The sequence below is a fragment of the Balaenoptera musculus genome, chromosome 2, assembly GCF_009873245.2.
Source record: "Balaenoptera musculus isolate JJ_BM4_2016_0621 chromosome 2, mBalMus1.pri.v3, whole genome shotgun sequence".
Lineage (NCBI taxonomy): Eukaryota > Metazoa > Chordata > Mammalia > Artiodactyla > Balaenopteridae > Balaenoptera > Balaenoptera musculus.
The window spans coordinates 60705069-60719474 of NC_045786.1; the positions used below are offsets into that span (position 1 = coordinate 60705069).

At 53.0% G+C, this 14406-nt stretch overlaps 1 protein-coding gene across 1 annotated transcript in view; it reads right to left on the bottom strand.

The window, feature by feature from the left end:
• Positions 1-14406, bottom strand: part of CCDC33 (coiled-coil domain containing 33) — a 115910-nt gene that overhangs the window by 59942 nt on the left and 41562 nt on the right. The window contains 5 exon segments of the mRNA XM_036841992.1: positions 6400-6452; positions 6780-6847; positions 7598-7689; positions 11211-11327; positions 12928-13039. Of these exon segments, the coding sequence (XP_036697887.1) occupies positions 6400-6452; positions 6780-6847; positions 7598-7689; positions 11211-11327; positions 12928-13039 (442 nt within the window).

The following is a 14406-nucleotide window of genomic DNA, read 5'->3' on the forward strand; positions in this document are numbered from 1 at the left end:
TGTGCATGTCTATATATGTCCCAGATGTTTGTCCCGATTATAAAAGCAATAAATACACACTTAATGAAGAAACTTTAGAAAAAAAAGAAAAGTAGAAAGATGAAAGAAAAAAACCCACCTAAATTCTTACACTAAAGACAACTGTTCATAAGATTGTGTGTTTCTTTCTAGTATTTTCCCTATGCCTATTTTGTATATAACTGTCAACCTAACATCCTGCCTTTTTCATTTACCATTAAAACCTAAGCATATCCAGAGTCCTAAGTAACACTAATTACCCAGCTTTAGTAGCTGCAGGATATTCTGTCACGTCCAAGTGTCCTGGTTTCTCCCTTCCCATTTGTTCAATAACACTGCATTGAATGTTCTTTGATACATAGCTCTGTATCTCAAATTATTTCCTTAGTACAAATACCCAAAATAGAATTGCTGAGTTAAAGGACATGCATATTTTAAGGTACTTGATTCATCCTGGGTAAACTGTTTTCCTAAAGAGTTGCACCAGTGTTCCCACCCATGGCTGGTGGTGTCATAGATGCCAAATTAGACGAGACCTCTGCCCTTGTCACCAGCCCTTCTCTTCCTAGCAGGAGCCACGGCAGGTCTTCAGTAGGGGATCTGGGGGACTTGATGGCATGCTAAGCCAGCAGCTGGAGCACACATGTGGGTAATATTTAAACAACAAAATGAGACAACATAACTATAGCCCCTAAACAAGGGACCACCTGAGACACTCCCGTGGGTGGTCAGAAAAGACATCTTGGAGGAAACAGGACCAGAGGAAGCCTCTGAGGGAAGGTCTGGCAGACTGAAGGGAGGGAGGATGTTATTCTGGGTGGGAAAACAGCCTAAGCAAAAATGCGGAGGCGGCATCAAGCCTGGCATGTGTGGACACCTAGAATGAGGAAGGACTCCAGGGGAAGGAGGTCTGGCATCTGCAAAGGCCAGAAGGTAGTGAGTGAGGAATGGGACTTGGGGGCATCAGCCTGTGACACCCAGCAGGCAGCCCTGCATGGTCCCAACACAGGGAGGGGCTGGGGGGTCATTGACACAGACTCTCCAAGTGGCTGCCTTGCCTTTGCCCCCAGCCAGGGGCTGTCAGCAACTGTGGCAGCCGCTCCCACCTCCCGCTCCCCTGCGGGAATCAGTCATCACTCGAAAAGGTCAGCACAAATGCACCGCCAGCTCCAGGAGTTATTGATGCAGGATGGCGAAATATCAGTGTGGGTCCACTCCCCCCGCCGTGGCAGGGCCCTGATGCCTGTCACACTAATGTGTCTGCTCCTGTTCTCCCAGGCCCAGCCTGTGGCCCAGCTGTGTCTGCCCCTGCCCCTGGGGAGATGAGCTGCAGTCACTCTGGGGCTAGGGGGCCCTGAGTACAGGGATAGTGACTTGGGTGACGGGAGTGTTCTTGAGAGCAGGCTCTGGTGGCAGCTCAAGGACAGCCACTTGGCCACCAGGCCAGGCCAGAGAAGCTTCTCTGGGTTCTGTGGTGCCTGGGAATGGCCTTTCAGGATTTATCCCCAAACCAAGCTCTTCCCAGAGCCACTCCATTCTCCTGAATCCCCAAGGGGCATCCGCACAGCCTGGACCATCTGCCAGACACTAGGGCACTCAAGGAGGACCTGTGACAGCCCCCTCCGCCCCATCCCTTGTTCCCACCCAGGAAGAGGGGTGTTTAATGGACGCTGGCTGTCCTCTCTAGGGCCTATTAATGTGTCTAAATGGAGTCTACAAAGCAAGAAACAGTGTCTGCCTGCCCAGGAAGGACAGCTCCTTTCCTGAATGGTTTCCCAGATAAGTCCCTGAGGAAAGGGCCCTTGAGACCTAGAATTGGGGAGGGAAGGTCAGCCTCTCTCATGTGTGTATGGGGTGGGGCAGGGAATCAAGGTTAAACCACCTTCAGAGTCTGATGCCAGGGATCTGGCAAAGGTGCTGGTGGCATGTGTGGGGCGGGGAGCCCCGCGAGCAGGGAAGCCATTCCCCACAGATGCTTATGGGAAAGACCCTGGCAAGCTGTGCAATAAGGAATGTGATTAACCTTCAGCTGAGATCTTCAGCAAAGCCATTAACCCCCAGACACTGAGGCAGACCTGCCTTCTCTGGGAACAGAGCCTTCATTACATGGGCCTATGGTCCCTCCTCCCATTTCCCCAGGGCCCACCCACACCTACACCCACACCCACACCTGCTGCTGCCTGTTCTGGCCAGATGTAGTGGTGGCCACCTTGGGAGGAGTAGCTGCTGGGGCAGCTGATGCTGGGTGGCTAGGACACCTAGGCTCTGGGCCCAGGTTTGCCTCAACCTTGCTGTGTGACCTTCAGCAAGTCCTTTCCCCTCTCTGGGACCTGGTTTTGTCATTGTCCGGTGAGAAAACATCTTATGCTCCATGCTTTGAAAGGCTGTTTTGAGGGTGGAAGGAGACAGTGGATGTTTTGCTATGAAGGTGCAAGTTCAATTCAATTGAACTCAGCAAATGCTGATTGGCAGCTTCTCCATGCTAGTGGCCTCTGGGGTTCAGCAGGGCATATGGGAGAGCTACAGCCAGACCCTGCTCCTCTCTGGAGCTCATTGTCTTGCAAGAGGATAGGACACACACACACACACACACACACACACACACACACACACACACACACACACATCCTTATGATCCGTGCAGAGGCCTAAGCAAGTTGTGGGATGTGGAAGCTGAATGTCTGAGGGGCAAGCTATGACTTCCAACCTGGGGAGGGGAGGACCTTAGGGATCATGCAGTAGGTAAGAAGGTGGAAGGGCATTCCAGGCTCAGAGCACAGCAGAGGCAAAGACTGGGAGGTGACGGAGGACAGCATGGGTGTGAAGAGCCAGTCATCCAGTGGAGCTAGGGAACGCCTGGGTGAACTGGGGCAGTGAGCCAGGAGGCTGGAGGGGACAAGTCCTTGTGTATCTGGCTGACAGTGAGGGCTTTGTCCTGTCCATGGTAGGGACAAGGAGTCTGGGGTAGGACCTAATCCAGGGCAGGGGGTCACCCTGGCCACTTGTCACAGGATGGATGGGATGGGAGTCTCCTAGTGGAGGCTGCTGCAATGGTCCGGGCAAGAGAAGATGCCAGCAAGGTCTATGGGATGGACAGGAGCCCATGAGAGCTTGGGTACAGACTGCTATGGGGGCTGAGCAAGGAGATGAGAGTGGGCACAGACAGCTTTTTTCACCACTGCTTGTGTTTCATCAGCCAGGAGCTCTATCAGCTCTGTAGGAGGCCAGGTCAACAGGAGCCACCTGTTGGGCAATGGCCCCTCCTCAAGAGTACAGGGTGCAGGGCAGGAGTGACTCCCAAGTCCCACCCTATGTTGGGTCCCACAGGCTGGGCCAGGTCGACAAGTGCATATGATCAAATTCTGGCGAAAAAGATGAGAGGAGGGAGTCTGCTGAAGGGCAGCTGGAGGGGAGGTTTCCAGCTCCTCATAAAAACCATCTGTGGGACTTCCCTGGTGGCACAGGGGTTAAGAATGCTCCTGCCAATGCAGGGGACACGGGTTTGAGCCCTGGTCCGGGAAGATCCCACATGCCGCGGAGCAACTAAGCCCGTGCGCCACAACTACTGAGCCCGCATGCCACAACTACTGAAGCCTGCGCGCCTAGAGCTCATGCTTTGCAACAAGAAGCCACCGTAATGAGAAGCCCGCGCACCGCAACGAAGAGTAGCCCCCGCTCGCCGCAACTAGAGAAAGCCCGCACGCAGCAACAAAGACCCAACGCAGCCAAAAATAAATAAATAAATACATTTATTAAAAACAAACAAACAAAAAACACTTGTGGGAAGGGGAGGCTCTCTCTTCCTCTGGTCTTGGTCATGTCTGCTGGCGGGGGGGGGGGTGCCAGGAACATTTTGCCCCCTGAGCTCTTAGCCAGCTGAAGATGGCAATACAGGGGTGTTGGAAAGATCCTGAGTCCTTGCGGATGCTGCTGAGCCCAGGCATCAACCAATTCTGGCAGCATCTTCTTGGGGACCCCTCCCAATGTGCCACAGTAAATATCCTTATAGTCCATGTGAGTTGGGGTTTATATTACTTGTAGCCAAATGTAACAAGAGCAATGGTGAGGCTGGCCTCAGAAGGGGCATTGGCACTAGGGGAGGGGCAGCTCTGAAAGTGCCTGAATCCGTTTACCTTCCACCCTGGACTTGGACGTTTTGCACAGGTTATCCCCGTAAGTTCTCCTAATAGCCTAATAAGGTAGGAATCAGGAATTGGAGAAATTAAGAAGCTTGCCAAAGGTCACACAGCCAGTAAGTCACAGAAGACGGGTCAAACCCAGGTCTGCTAGGCCCTCAAATCCCTGCCCAGAGTGTTTTGTCATGGTGGGCAACTGGTGGGACATCACAGCATCCCAAGATGTCAGAGAGACAGGTCCTAGAAATAACCTAGTCCAACCGCCACCCGCTCAGCTGAGATGAGGGGACTGATGCTTGGAGAGGGGACAGGGCAGGGGTCTGTGTGAGCTGCTGACTGGTGTCCCTTCCAGGTAGGGCTCTGCCCACTCCCCCCATCTCCCCACCTGTGCCACAGAAGCCTGCCCCTGTCCTCTCACTGCTGGCACCTGGGCACCTCTGCCGGCTGCCAGTGAGTTCTCAACCTGGCCCAACTGCCATGGTGCCGGGTGACTTTCAGCAAGCATCCTGCCATCGCTGGACCCCTGGCCTCGAGTCCCACACATGCAAGAGGCACTGGGGACACCTCCTTCACCCAGACTAGTTAGGCAGCAAAGGCAGCCAGAGAGGCCCCGGGGTAGGGAGGGGGCTCACTCATTAAAGCAGCCAGCGCTTCCTGCCCCTCGGGACTGCCTGCTGATTGGTTCATAATTTTCTGGGCAAATGCAGGACCACGTGTGAGATGACTCTGGGGAAATCAGGCTGAGGATTGGTTTGGGTTTGAAGCCTCTGTCCCCCGAGTCCCCCCTTTGTCCCACCCCTCCTCATCACCATCACTCTTGTTCGTGTCTAAGCCTTCTTCAAATGTCTTTGCCTTTAAATGAAGGCTGGGGCTCCGAAGGGGTACCTCATTCTGTATTTGCCACGCCAGACACGAACTCTGGTTGGCAGACAACAGGAAGGACTTCCCAAGCTCTCCTGTCTTCTTCAAGGCCCCTAGGAATGTTGGGACCGTCATGTGGGGCAAGGTCCCACAGAAGTGTAGACTATGGGAAGAGATTGATAGGGCCATGGCCCTGGACCCACACAATCTGCACACCCCTCCCCGACGTACTCAAACCCACCACCCTCCTCTCCAACCCTGATGTGTATCATGTCCGTGCACCCCCATCTCCACACCTGTGCTCTTGTTCTCAATCGCCCTGCACCAACATTCCCCTATTAAAAACTCAGGAGGGCTTCCCTGGTGGTGCAGTGGTTGAGAATCTGCCTGCCAATGCAGAGGACACGGGTTCAAGCCCTGGTCTGGGAAGATCCCACATGCCGCGGAGCAACTAGGCCTGTGAGCCACAACTACTGAGCCTGAGCGTCTGGAGCCTGTGCTCCGCAACAAGAGAGGCCGCAATAGTGAGAGGACCGCGCACCGCGATGAAGAGTGAGATGAAGAGTGAGAGGTCCGCGCACTGCGATGAAGAGTGAGATGAAGAGTGAGAGGTCCGCGCACCGGGATGAAGAGTGGCTCCCACTCTCTGCAACTAGAGAAACCCCTCGCACAGAAACGAAGACCCAACACAGCCAAAAATAAATAAATAAAATTAAAAAAAAAACAAAACAAAACTCAGGAGTCCTATGTCTGGACACCTGTTCAGGCTTCACATCCCTCTCACCTCTGGCTAAAAAACATTTTTTTCTATTGTGGTAAATAGGCATAACATAAAATTTATCATTTTAACCATTTTTAAGTGTATAGTTCAGTGGCGTTAAGTACATTCACAATATTGTATAACCACCACCATCTATTTCCAGAACTTTTTCATCATCCCAGACAGAAGCTCTGTACCCATTAAATAATAATAACTCCCCATTCTCTCCTCCCCCAGTCTCTGGCAACCACAGTTCTACTTTCTGTCTCTATGAATTTGACTGTTCTAGGTACTGAATGTAAGTGGAATCATACAATATTTGTCTCCTCTCCTCTGATTTTTATAGCTCTGACAGTCCCTCCTGGTTTGTTATTAATTATACATTATCTTGTGTTGATATTTAACCTTTTCACATGTGTGACTCCTGTCTTCATCAAACCAAGGGCTCCCTGAGGGCAGCTTCTCCACAGCACAGACAGGCATGGTCCTGGGTTGGGATTCAGTAAACTCTTACTTAATCGTTAAGTGAACAGCTGACTGAGTGAGTGAGTGAACAAATGCACAAGTCGGTGAGTTACTAGAGGTATAAGCCAGAGAGAGGGCAAATGAGGGAAAGAGCCATACCTGAGGGCACCCATCCTGGCTGACCCGAGGAACATCAAAGTTCATCACAGGGGCTTCCCTGGTGGCGCAGTGGTTGAGAATCTGCCTGCCAATGCAGGGGACACGGGTTCGAGCCCTGGTCTGGGAAGATCCCACATGCCGCGGAGCAACTGGGCCCGTGAGCCACAACTACTGAGCCTGAGCGTCTGGAGCCTGTGCTCTGCAACAAGAGAGGCCGCGATAGTGAGAGGCCCGCGCACCGCGATGAAGAGTGGCCCCCACTCGCCGCAACTGGAGAAAGCCCTCACACAGAAACGAAGACCCAACACAGCCAAAAATAAAAATAATAAATAAATAATAAATTAAAAAATTAAAAAAAAAAAAAAAGTTCATCACGGATAGGATAGGGAAGGAGAGTGGGGTGATGGGAAGCCCCAGGGATGCTGGGTCCCGGTTTACCTGATTGACTCTGGGCAGGCAAAGAGACAGGGGTCAGCACAGGAGTGCTATGGGTGTCCAGCACCGTTGGCTCTGCCCAGCCAGGCAGCCAAGGACTCTCACGTGTGCTCTGGATTGATGTGAGAGAGGAAAAGATGAAGTCGCCCACGTAGTTCAGGTCTGAAGACCCTGACAGGTGGTGGACCCTGGTCCTTCTGATCTCTGGTCCAAGCCTTGAGAAAGCCTTGGTCAGGAGATGGGCTGTAGCTCCCAGGTTCCCTTCCCCATGACTCACTGTGGCCTTGACTGAGTCCCCTCCTCTGGACTGTGAATCCACCAAACCCAAAAGAGGCCTGGGGAGGAGGGGGATGAGCCAGGGCTGGGGCCAGGGAGACCCCCAGGAGGGTGAGGAAGGGGACTCCTAGGCAGGGCTAAAGGTCATGAAATTGAGAGGACCCTTAGGCTGTCTCCTCTGGGGACAGCCAGCCACTTGATGGTGCCTGGCCCTGAACTAGAGTGGGAGGGGAACTGTGGATGTGGTGGGTATAGATGGGGGGGCATGTTTGGAGGGGCTGAGGACCCTTCTCTTCTACGTGCTGGCTCCCCCACTCCAAGCCTGCTCTTGTGAAGGGTCTGAGCTGCCCCTCTCCAGGGCTGTGGCAGCTTCCTGGGACCTCAGCCCCAGTGGGGAGGTTTGTCGGGCCTTGTGGGGAGGGCAGCCTCCCCCCTCCTCTATCACCCCCCCTCCTTCCCTTCCCACCCCTGCCTGGGCCCCACTCACGGAAGCTCCCTGTAGTTGGGAACCGCCCGGGCGATGACTACCGTGGGGCCGGGGCTGTTGACCAGGGGCTCGTTGACCCCCCGGAAAAAGACCTGGGGAAGAGAGGAGGCGGGTGAGCCCTGGGTGGCCTTGGGCCCTCTCGGGGACATGGCCAGCCCACCATCTTTCTCCCCGACAATGAGACCATCCCTGCATCCACATCTCTGCACATGCTCCTGCCTGCTCCTACCTCACTCGGTTCTTGAACAGAGGTTCAAGGCTGCCCTCCTTCAGGCCCTGGGCCAGACATAGGGAAGGCAGCGGGAGAAGACGCTGATTCTGTCCCCACATACCTCCGCTGCCATCCCAGCGGCTCCTGGTCCTCACCTCTGTCCACTAATGTGCTCCCACTCCCCCTTCAGCCCTCACCCCAAACCCCACCCCCCAGCTGTGGCTCCTTTTACTCCTCTGACCCCTCGTTGGCCTCTGCTTCTACTCCTGCGCCCAACCCATTCCCTTTCCCAGGCAATTTGATACCCGGTGACAAAAGCTGCCTTCTTAAAGATGACTTGGATCATCTTATCCCCCTGCCCCAACCCCACTGACCTTAGAATGGATTCCATCATTCTAACCATGATAGCCAAGGCCTGTACGGGTTGGCCTATCTGCCGCTCAGCCCACATATCCAGCAGCCCCCCCAACCTCTTTTGTCTCACCCCTCCAACATGCGCCACTTGTTTCTGCTTCAGGGCCTTTGCTTGCGCTGATGCCTCTGCCTAGACTCCCCACCTCCACCCCCACCAACTCAGTGGCTGGCTCCTTCTCCTCTTCTAGAGCTTAAATATCACCACCTCGGAGAGGCCTTCCGTGACCACTCTTCCTAGAGAAGCCCCCCCCCGCCTCAGCCCCTAGATTGCCTCGTCATAGCATCAGCATCACTTGTGTTATTCTAATTTCTTTCTTGTTTATTTTCTGTCCATTCGACTAGAACCCTGGCTTTGCAGGGGCAGGGACCATATCTATCTTATTCACTGCTGTATTCCCAGCTTTTAGCAAAAGTATCTGACAGAGAGTAGAAGCTCAATATGTGCTTGTGGGATAAATGAGTGACATTAATGAAGGAGAAAAGGGGAGAACAGGCGCGAGAGAGGTTGACTGTGTTTATGAGTGTGAGAGAGAGAGAACAAGAGTCCTGGGAGGGGGAGGAACAGGAGACAGGCAGTGGCCTCAAGGAGGCGCTGGGGCTGAGCTGGCCTTGGAGGATGGGTGGTGATACTGATTACACGGTGCCGATGGGAAGAAAAGTAGGAAGAGGAAGGGACTCTGGACTTGGCTAAGGGGCCACGTCTCAGGGACACCTCAGGATGGGAAGCGGCCCCTGCCAGGTTGGACCATACCTTCCCTGGTCCTTCTAGTTCTGCCTTCAATGGGAGGAGAGAGGCTGGGAGTAGGGGCTTGTCCTGGATCTTTTCCTTTTTCTCCTCCCCCTACTCCCCCAGCACCCTCTCCTAAGCCCTTCTGCCAGGACCTGTCTCAGCTGGTTGTCAGCTCACTCCACACAGGTGTGGGCTGATAAGGGCTTGAAATAGTGATGAGGACTTTTCAGGTCTCACTGGGGCCTCTGGAGACTGAATCCCTTTACCAAATTCAAAGGACTGAATCTCTGATGGCGGCATTTCAGACTTCAGATGGGGATGAGGTCTGGGCCTGAGGGATTTCACTGGAACCTGTTAGACTCTCTATTGCTCACAGGGACTCCAACAGGTGTAAGGGCTGAGAGGGGGGTCTGAGAGGTGTGTGTGTGGGGTGCTAATTTACAACTGTTCTGTGATGAATGGTCAGGTGTGAATGAGACAGCTGCCCAAGCAATTTCTTCTTCCACTGTGCTCCCTGGTCTGCCATCAGGAGCAGACAAGGAGGACATCTGTGCTGGGGCAGGGGAGTGGGCAGGGTGCTGGAGGGCAAAGGGGCCCAGACTCTGTGGGACAAGTCAGAGGGCTGGGGTGGGGTTGAGGCAGATCCACAGGGAGGCGCCCTGCAGGCCAAGGTTCAGTCTGGGTCTCAGAGGTGTGGTCCCCTCTCTGTGGGGCATGGCCTGGGGACAGCAAGGCCAAGCTGTTGTCACTCTTCCTTGTTCCGTGTGTGTGTGTGTGTGTGTGTGTGTGAGAGAGAGAGAGAGAGAGAGAGAGAGAGAGAGAGAGGGAAGGCTGCTGGCTGTCCTCAGGAAAGAGCATGATCAAAAGGCAGGGGGGGGGGCTTCCCTGGTGGCGCAGTGGTTGAGAATCTGCCTGCCAATGCAGGGGACACGGGTTCGAGCCCTGGTCTGGGAAGATCCCACATGCCACGGAGCAACTGGACCCGTGAGCCACAACTACTGAGCCTGCGCGTCTGTAGCCTGTGCTCCGCAACAAGAGAGGCCGCGATGGTGAGAGGCCCGCGCACCGCGATGAAGAGTGGTCCCCACTTGCCACAATTAGAGAAAGCCCTCGCAGAGAAACGAAGACCCAACACAGTCATAAATAAATAAATAAATAAATAAAAGAACGTGAATCTCTAAAAAAAAAAAAAAAAAAAGGCAGGGGGAGATGGGAGCAGAGGGTGCCTGCAGGTCTGACAAATGCTGACACCAAGGATGGCTGAGGGGAAGCAGAGATGTGGGTCAGGAGCTCTGGGCTCCCATACCAGACTCTCCTTGGGTCTCAGTGTCCCCAGCCGTGAAATGGGGCTAGTGCCCTTCCGGACTTACAGTGATATGGGGCAGATCAGATCAGCCTTGCTGGGGCAGGGGAAGCCCAGAGCTTAAGCCCCCTTGGCTCCCGCCCTGATCATACTCAGGCCATGACTGGATTTGAATCTGTCATCCTGGGCAGTGTGAAGGCTGAGGGAAAGGGAGAAGGGCTAGGTCCCAGGACCACATCTTCCTGGAGCATCACCAGTCCTCCTGGGGTTACTGAAAGACCTCGGGATAGAAGGTAATGGGGGGTGCAGAGCATGTATGGGAGCTAGGCTTAAGCTGGGCCCAGCCCCGGCCTGGTTAATGGAAGAGGCTCCAAAAATAGTCATTGAATGAATGAATGAAGACCTAATTGGAAGACCAGCCAAACAGAAACAGGACTCAAGGAAGAGTGGGGAGGCCCCTAAAATGTTCATTTAGGGGATGTAGATCCTAGGTCAGGAGTCACTACTCCAGAAGGGAGTGAATAAGAGAGAAAACACCAGAGAATGTGGGCCAAGGTAGGGGCACTTTACTTCCCCACATGAGAGTCAGGGAGACATAGACTATAGGAGCCTCCTGTCCTCCCTACGGCACTCCCTGCAGGGTGTGTGAGGAGCACAGCAAGGGAAGGCAAGGTTAGGGCAGGGTCATATGCCTGGAAAGTGCTGGAAAAGATTAGGCAACGTCATCATCAACTTTATCCCCATCATCCCTGCCATCCCAGGGCAGGTTCTATACCAACTACTTTGGCTATTTTTGAAGAACCCAGTTGCTTTTTTCTTTCTTGATTTCTTCCCCAGACACCCCTGTCCCACACCATCAGACCAGCCAGAGGTGGCCAAGGGCAGAGCCTGGGGCCTGCTCAAAGCTTGGCCCCTTCCCACCCCATCCCACCCCTGGGGGTCCCGGTCCCAACACCTCCAGAGCTGTGTGGTTGTGGCCCATGTAGTGGGAGATGAAGTTGCCCTTCCGAACGACTGTTGCATAAAGTTGGGTCTTGGCAGTGGCTTCATCGGCTTTCCCAGACTCAGTGGGCTGGGGACAGGGTGGGGGAAGAAGACACACAAGGAGGAGAGTGACTAAGGGGCAGACCCTGGCCATAAATCCAGCCCTCTACAGACAATCACTTGGCATTGCTCCACTGGGGCTCCGAGATGATAATTAAAGCTCATGGTCCCTGCGAGCCCTTCCAAGGAGATCAATATAATAAATCTTCCCTTTTCTATTTGAATATTTCATCGCCCTCACAAGGACCACTGCCTGCCTGCTCTCTTTGTAAAGATGTGATAACAAGGTCTGGGTTGTAAGTGGACAGAGAGCCAAGAAGTCTGGGTGATGCTCCCAGAATTACAGCTGAAGTGCTGAGTCTCCCAGGTGAGTCACTAATCTCTCTGGGTCTTTGCTTCCTCATCCTGAGACCCTCGGCTTGGGGTTCTCCTTAGAGTCTAGGGAAGGTAAAGACCCCTGGGGCCATGGTTGAAGAGTTGCTTGGAAAGAAAGTCAGTGCCAGGGCCTGGGGGAGGGAGGGAGGAGGGGAAGTAATCTGAACTGAGCACTTACTATGTGGCAGGTCCCTTGCTAGGTGCTTTATGCCCGTCATTGCACTTGACCCTCCAAATGGCCATGCTAGGAGGGATATTATCTCAATTTTGCTGATGAGGAATTGAGGCCTGGGGTTTTTGGATATGCAGTTAGCAAGCAGCAGACCTGGCTTAGGAACCCAGGCTAACGTCACATTGTTCTTTACTCTAAACAACCATAGCTGTCTGGAATGCACATGGAGAGAGGGAAAAGTGATGCTTCTGCCCATCTCTTGCCAGTGCCTGGCACACAGTAGGTGCTTAATAAAGTACTTGAGCAGTGAAAGAGTGAATTCTCCCTTCTATCAATCAGCACTGGGGAGAGGGGTTGGGCAGGGGGGCTGGTCTGGGAGAATTAGGCCATGGACTAAGGGGCCTAAGGCTCCCCACTCCAGGCTCATGCCCTATTGTCCACTAGAGGGGTGCATTCCAGGGAACACTTCATTTCCCACACACCCCAACTCTCCTGGGCCTTCTTCCTGTCAATGCAGTGTGACAGCACAGAAAGAACTGGCTTGGGAGACAATGTGACCTAGGCTCACACTTGCCTCTGCTATTCACTCGCTTTGTAACCCAGGATGAGAGGATTCTGCTCTCTGGGTCCCAGTTCTATGTATGCAAAATGTGATTCACGTTGAGGATTAGAGTTGGTGTGTGTGGTGTCTAGCCCAGAACCTGGAACTTAGTAGGTGCTCTGTAAACACTGTATTTCTTTGATTTTTAGGTACATTTCCACTCTTTAAACATGTATGCAATGAGAATACAGCTTTAGTTGGTGTATTCATTTAATGTGGTAGATGTTCCATGTTTATTGGGCTGTTTTATGGAGATGAACTTGAAGAATTCTAAATTCTTATGGAAATCATTCCTGTCTATCTGCCAGGAGCTATTTTTCCTGAGCCCCACATGGGCCAAGAGTTGTCACACTGCTGGGTGGGCATGGGATGCCCAGGGTTGCTCTGAAGGAATAGCTAGGGCATCAAGCTGGTTCCCACCCGCTGTCCCCCTACTTGTCCCAGGCCCAGATGGGCTCAGAGCCCAGGGCTCTGACTCACTTTCATCAGCTCGGAGTGGTAGGGGTGGAAGACACGCAAGTACTGGATGGGGATTTGCTAGGACAACAGCCCCTCTTTCTTTTTATTGTCCACCACCTTGAGGATCACATCTGGAGAGAGAAAAGATGAACACAGGGTCATGGCAGGGCTTAGCTGACCCCTGTCCCTCCCAGTGAGGTGAGACAGTGAGAGGTGGGCAAGGGAGCAGGGCCCACACTGAAGAACCAACATGCATGCACATGTGTGGAACACACAGATGCACACAACCTCACAAGCACTGTTTGAGCCCCTGCACAGGGCAAGGCTCCATGCTAGGTGCTGTTAGGACTGAAAGATGCAATTCTCTCCTGTTCCAGAAACTCCCAGCCCAGAGATGAACACACACAGAACTGACCCCAGTCCCCCTAGCAACAGACACATGTGCAGACACAGAGACACACACATAAGCAGGAATAGGACCCCTTCCCAGGAATAAGGCCCCTTCCTCTGGTCACAGACACTCTCACTAACTCCTCAGGCAGGAATGGGAGGGCTTATCTCCCGTATGCTGTAGAGGGGGAAACTGAGGCTCAGTAAGGAAAAGTGATCTGCTCAAGGAATCTTTCAAGGCAAATATCAATAAAAGTCTACTCCAAGTAAATGAAAACTGGTCTAAACACTAAGAATGATGCACCACTTAGGAAACTCCTTCCAAAGAGACTACATTTTGCCATCAAATGCATGAACTTCGGAATGAATTCTGAGGAAAATACCAATGACCCGGAAATAATCATGGTGGTCCTACTTAGTGAGCACCTACTGATTGCCAGGCATGGGGACGGGCACGCCTGAGCCATTATTCCAACAAATTCCCGCAGTCCCTCAAGTAGGAATCACCATTTCTGTTTTCTAAATGTGGACACTGGAGCTCAGAGAGGTTATATAACTTGATCAACATCACACAGCTAGTAAATGGCTGATGTGAGAGGCTGGATTTAGTGACCTTGGAGTCATCTTCCCACTCTGGAAGTCTATGATTTAAGGAAGAACAGGAGATGGGGAAGGAGGGAATGAAGAGGTGGATGGAGGAGGAGGGAGATAAAAAGAGAGATCTATAGAAGAATGGGAAAGGGAGGAGTGGGGTGGATGGGCGTACCCGAGGGAGACTATTGGGTAGCTCCTTGCCCTCTGCCTCGCTTCCTGAGACAAGGACGTTTCAGCACCAGGGACAGCTGCCGCTCTGCAGGCTCACTGGGAGCAAAGTGCTGCTGGGTCACTTGGAGCTGGGTGGGTCATTTGGATGAGGGGCTGGAGGAGGAAGTTGAGAGCTTTGCTGATTACTCTTCCTTTCTTCTTCCTCCCCACAGCTACCCGGGATGCACAGAGAGGGAAAGACACTTGCCAAAGTCCCTCAAGAGCAGGCCATATGGGATTCATGTTCAAAGGAAAGAGGGGAAAATGGTCACCAAAAGGACTTGAGGCTGTCTTGAAGAAACTAGA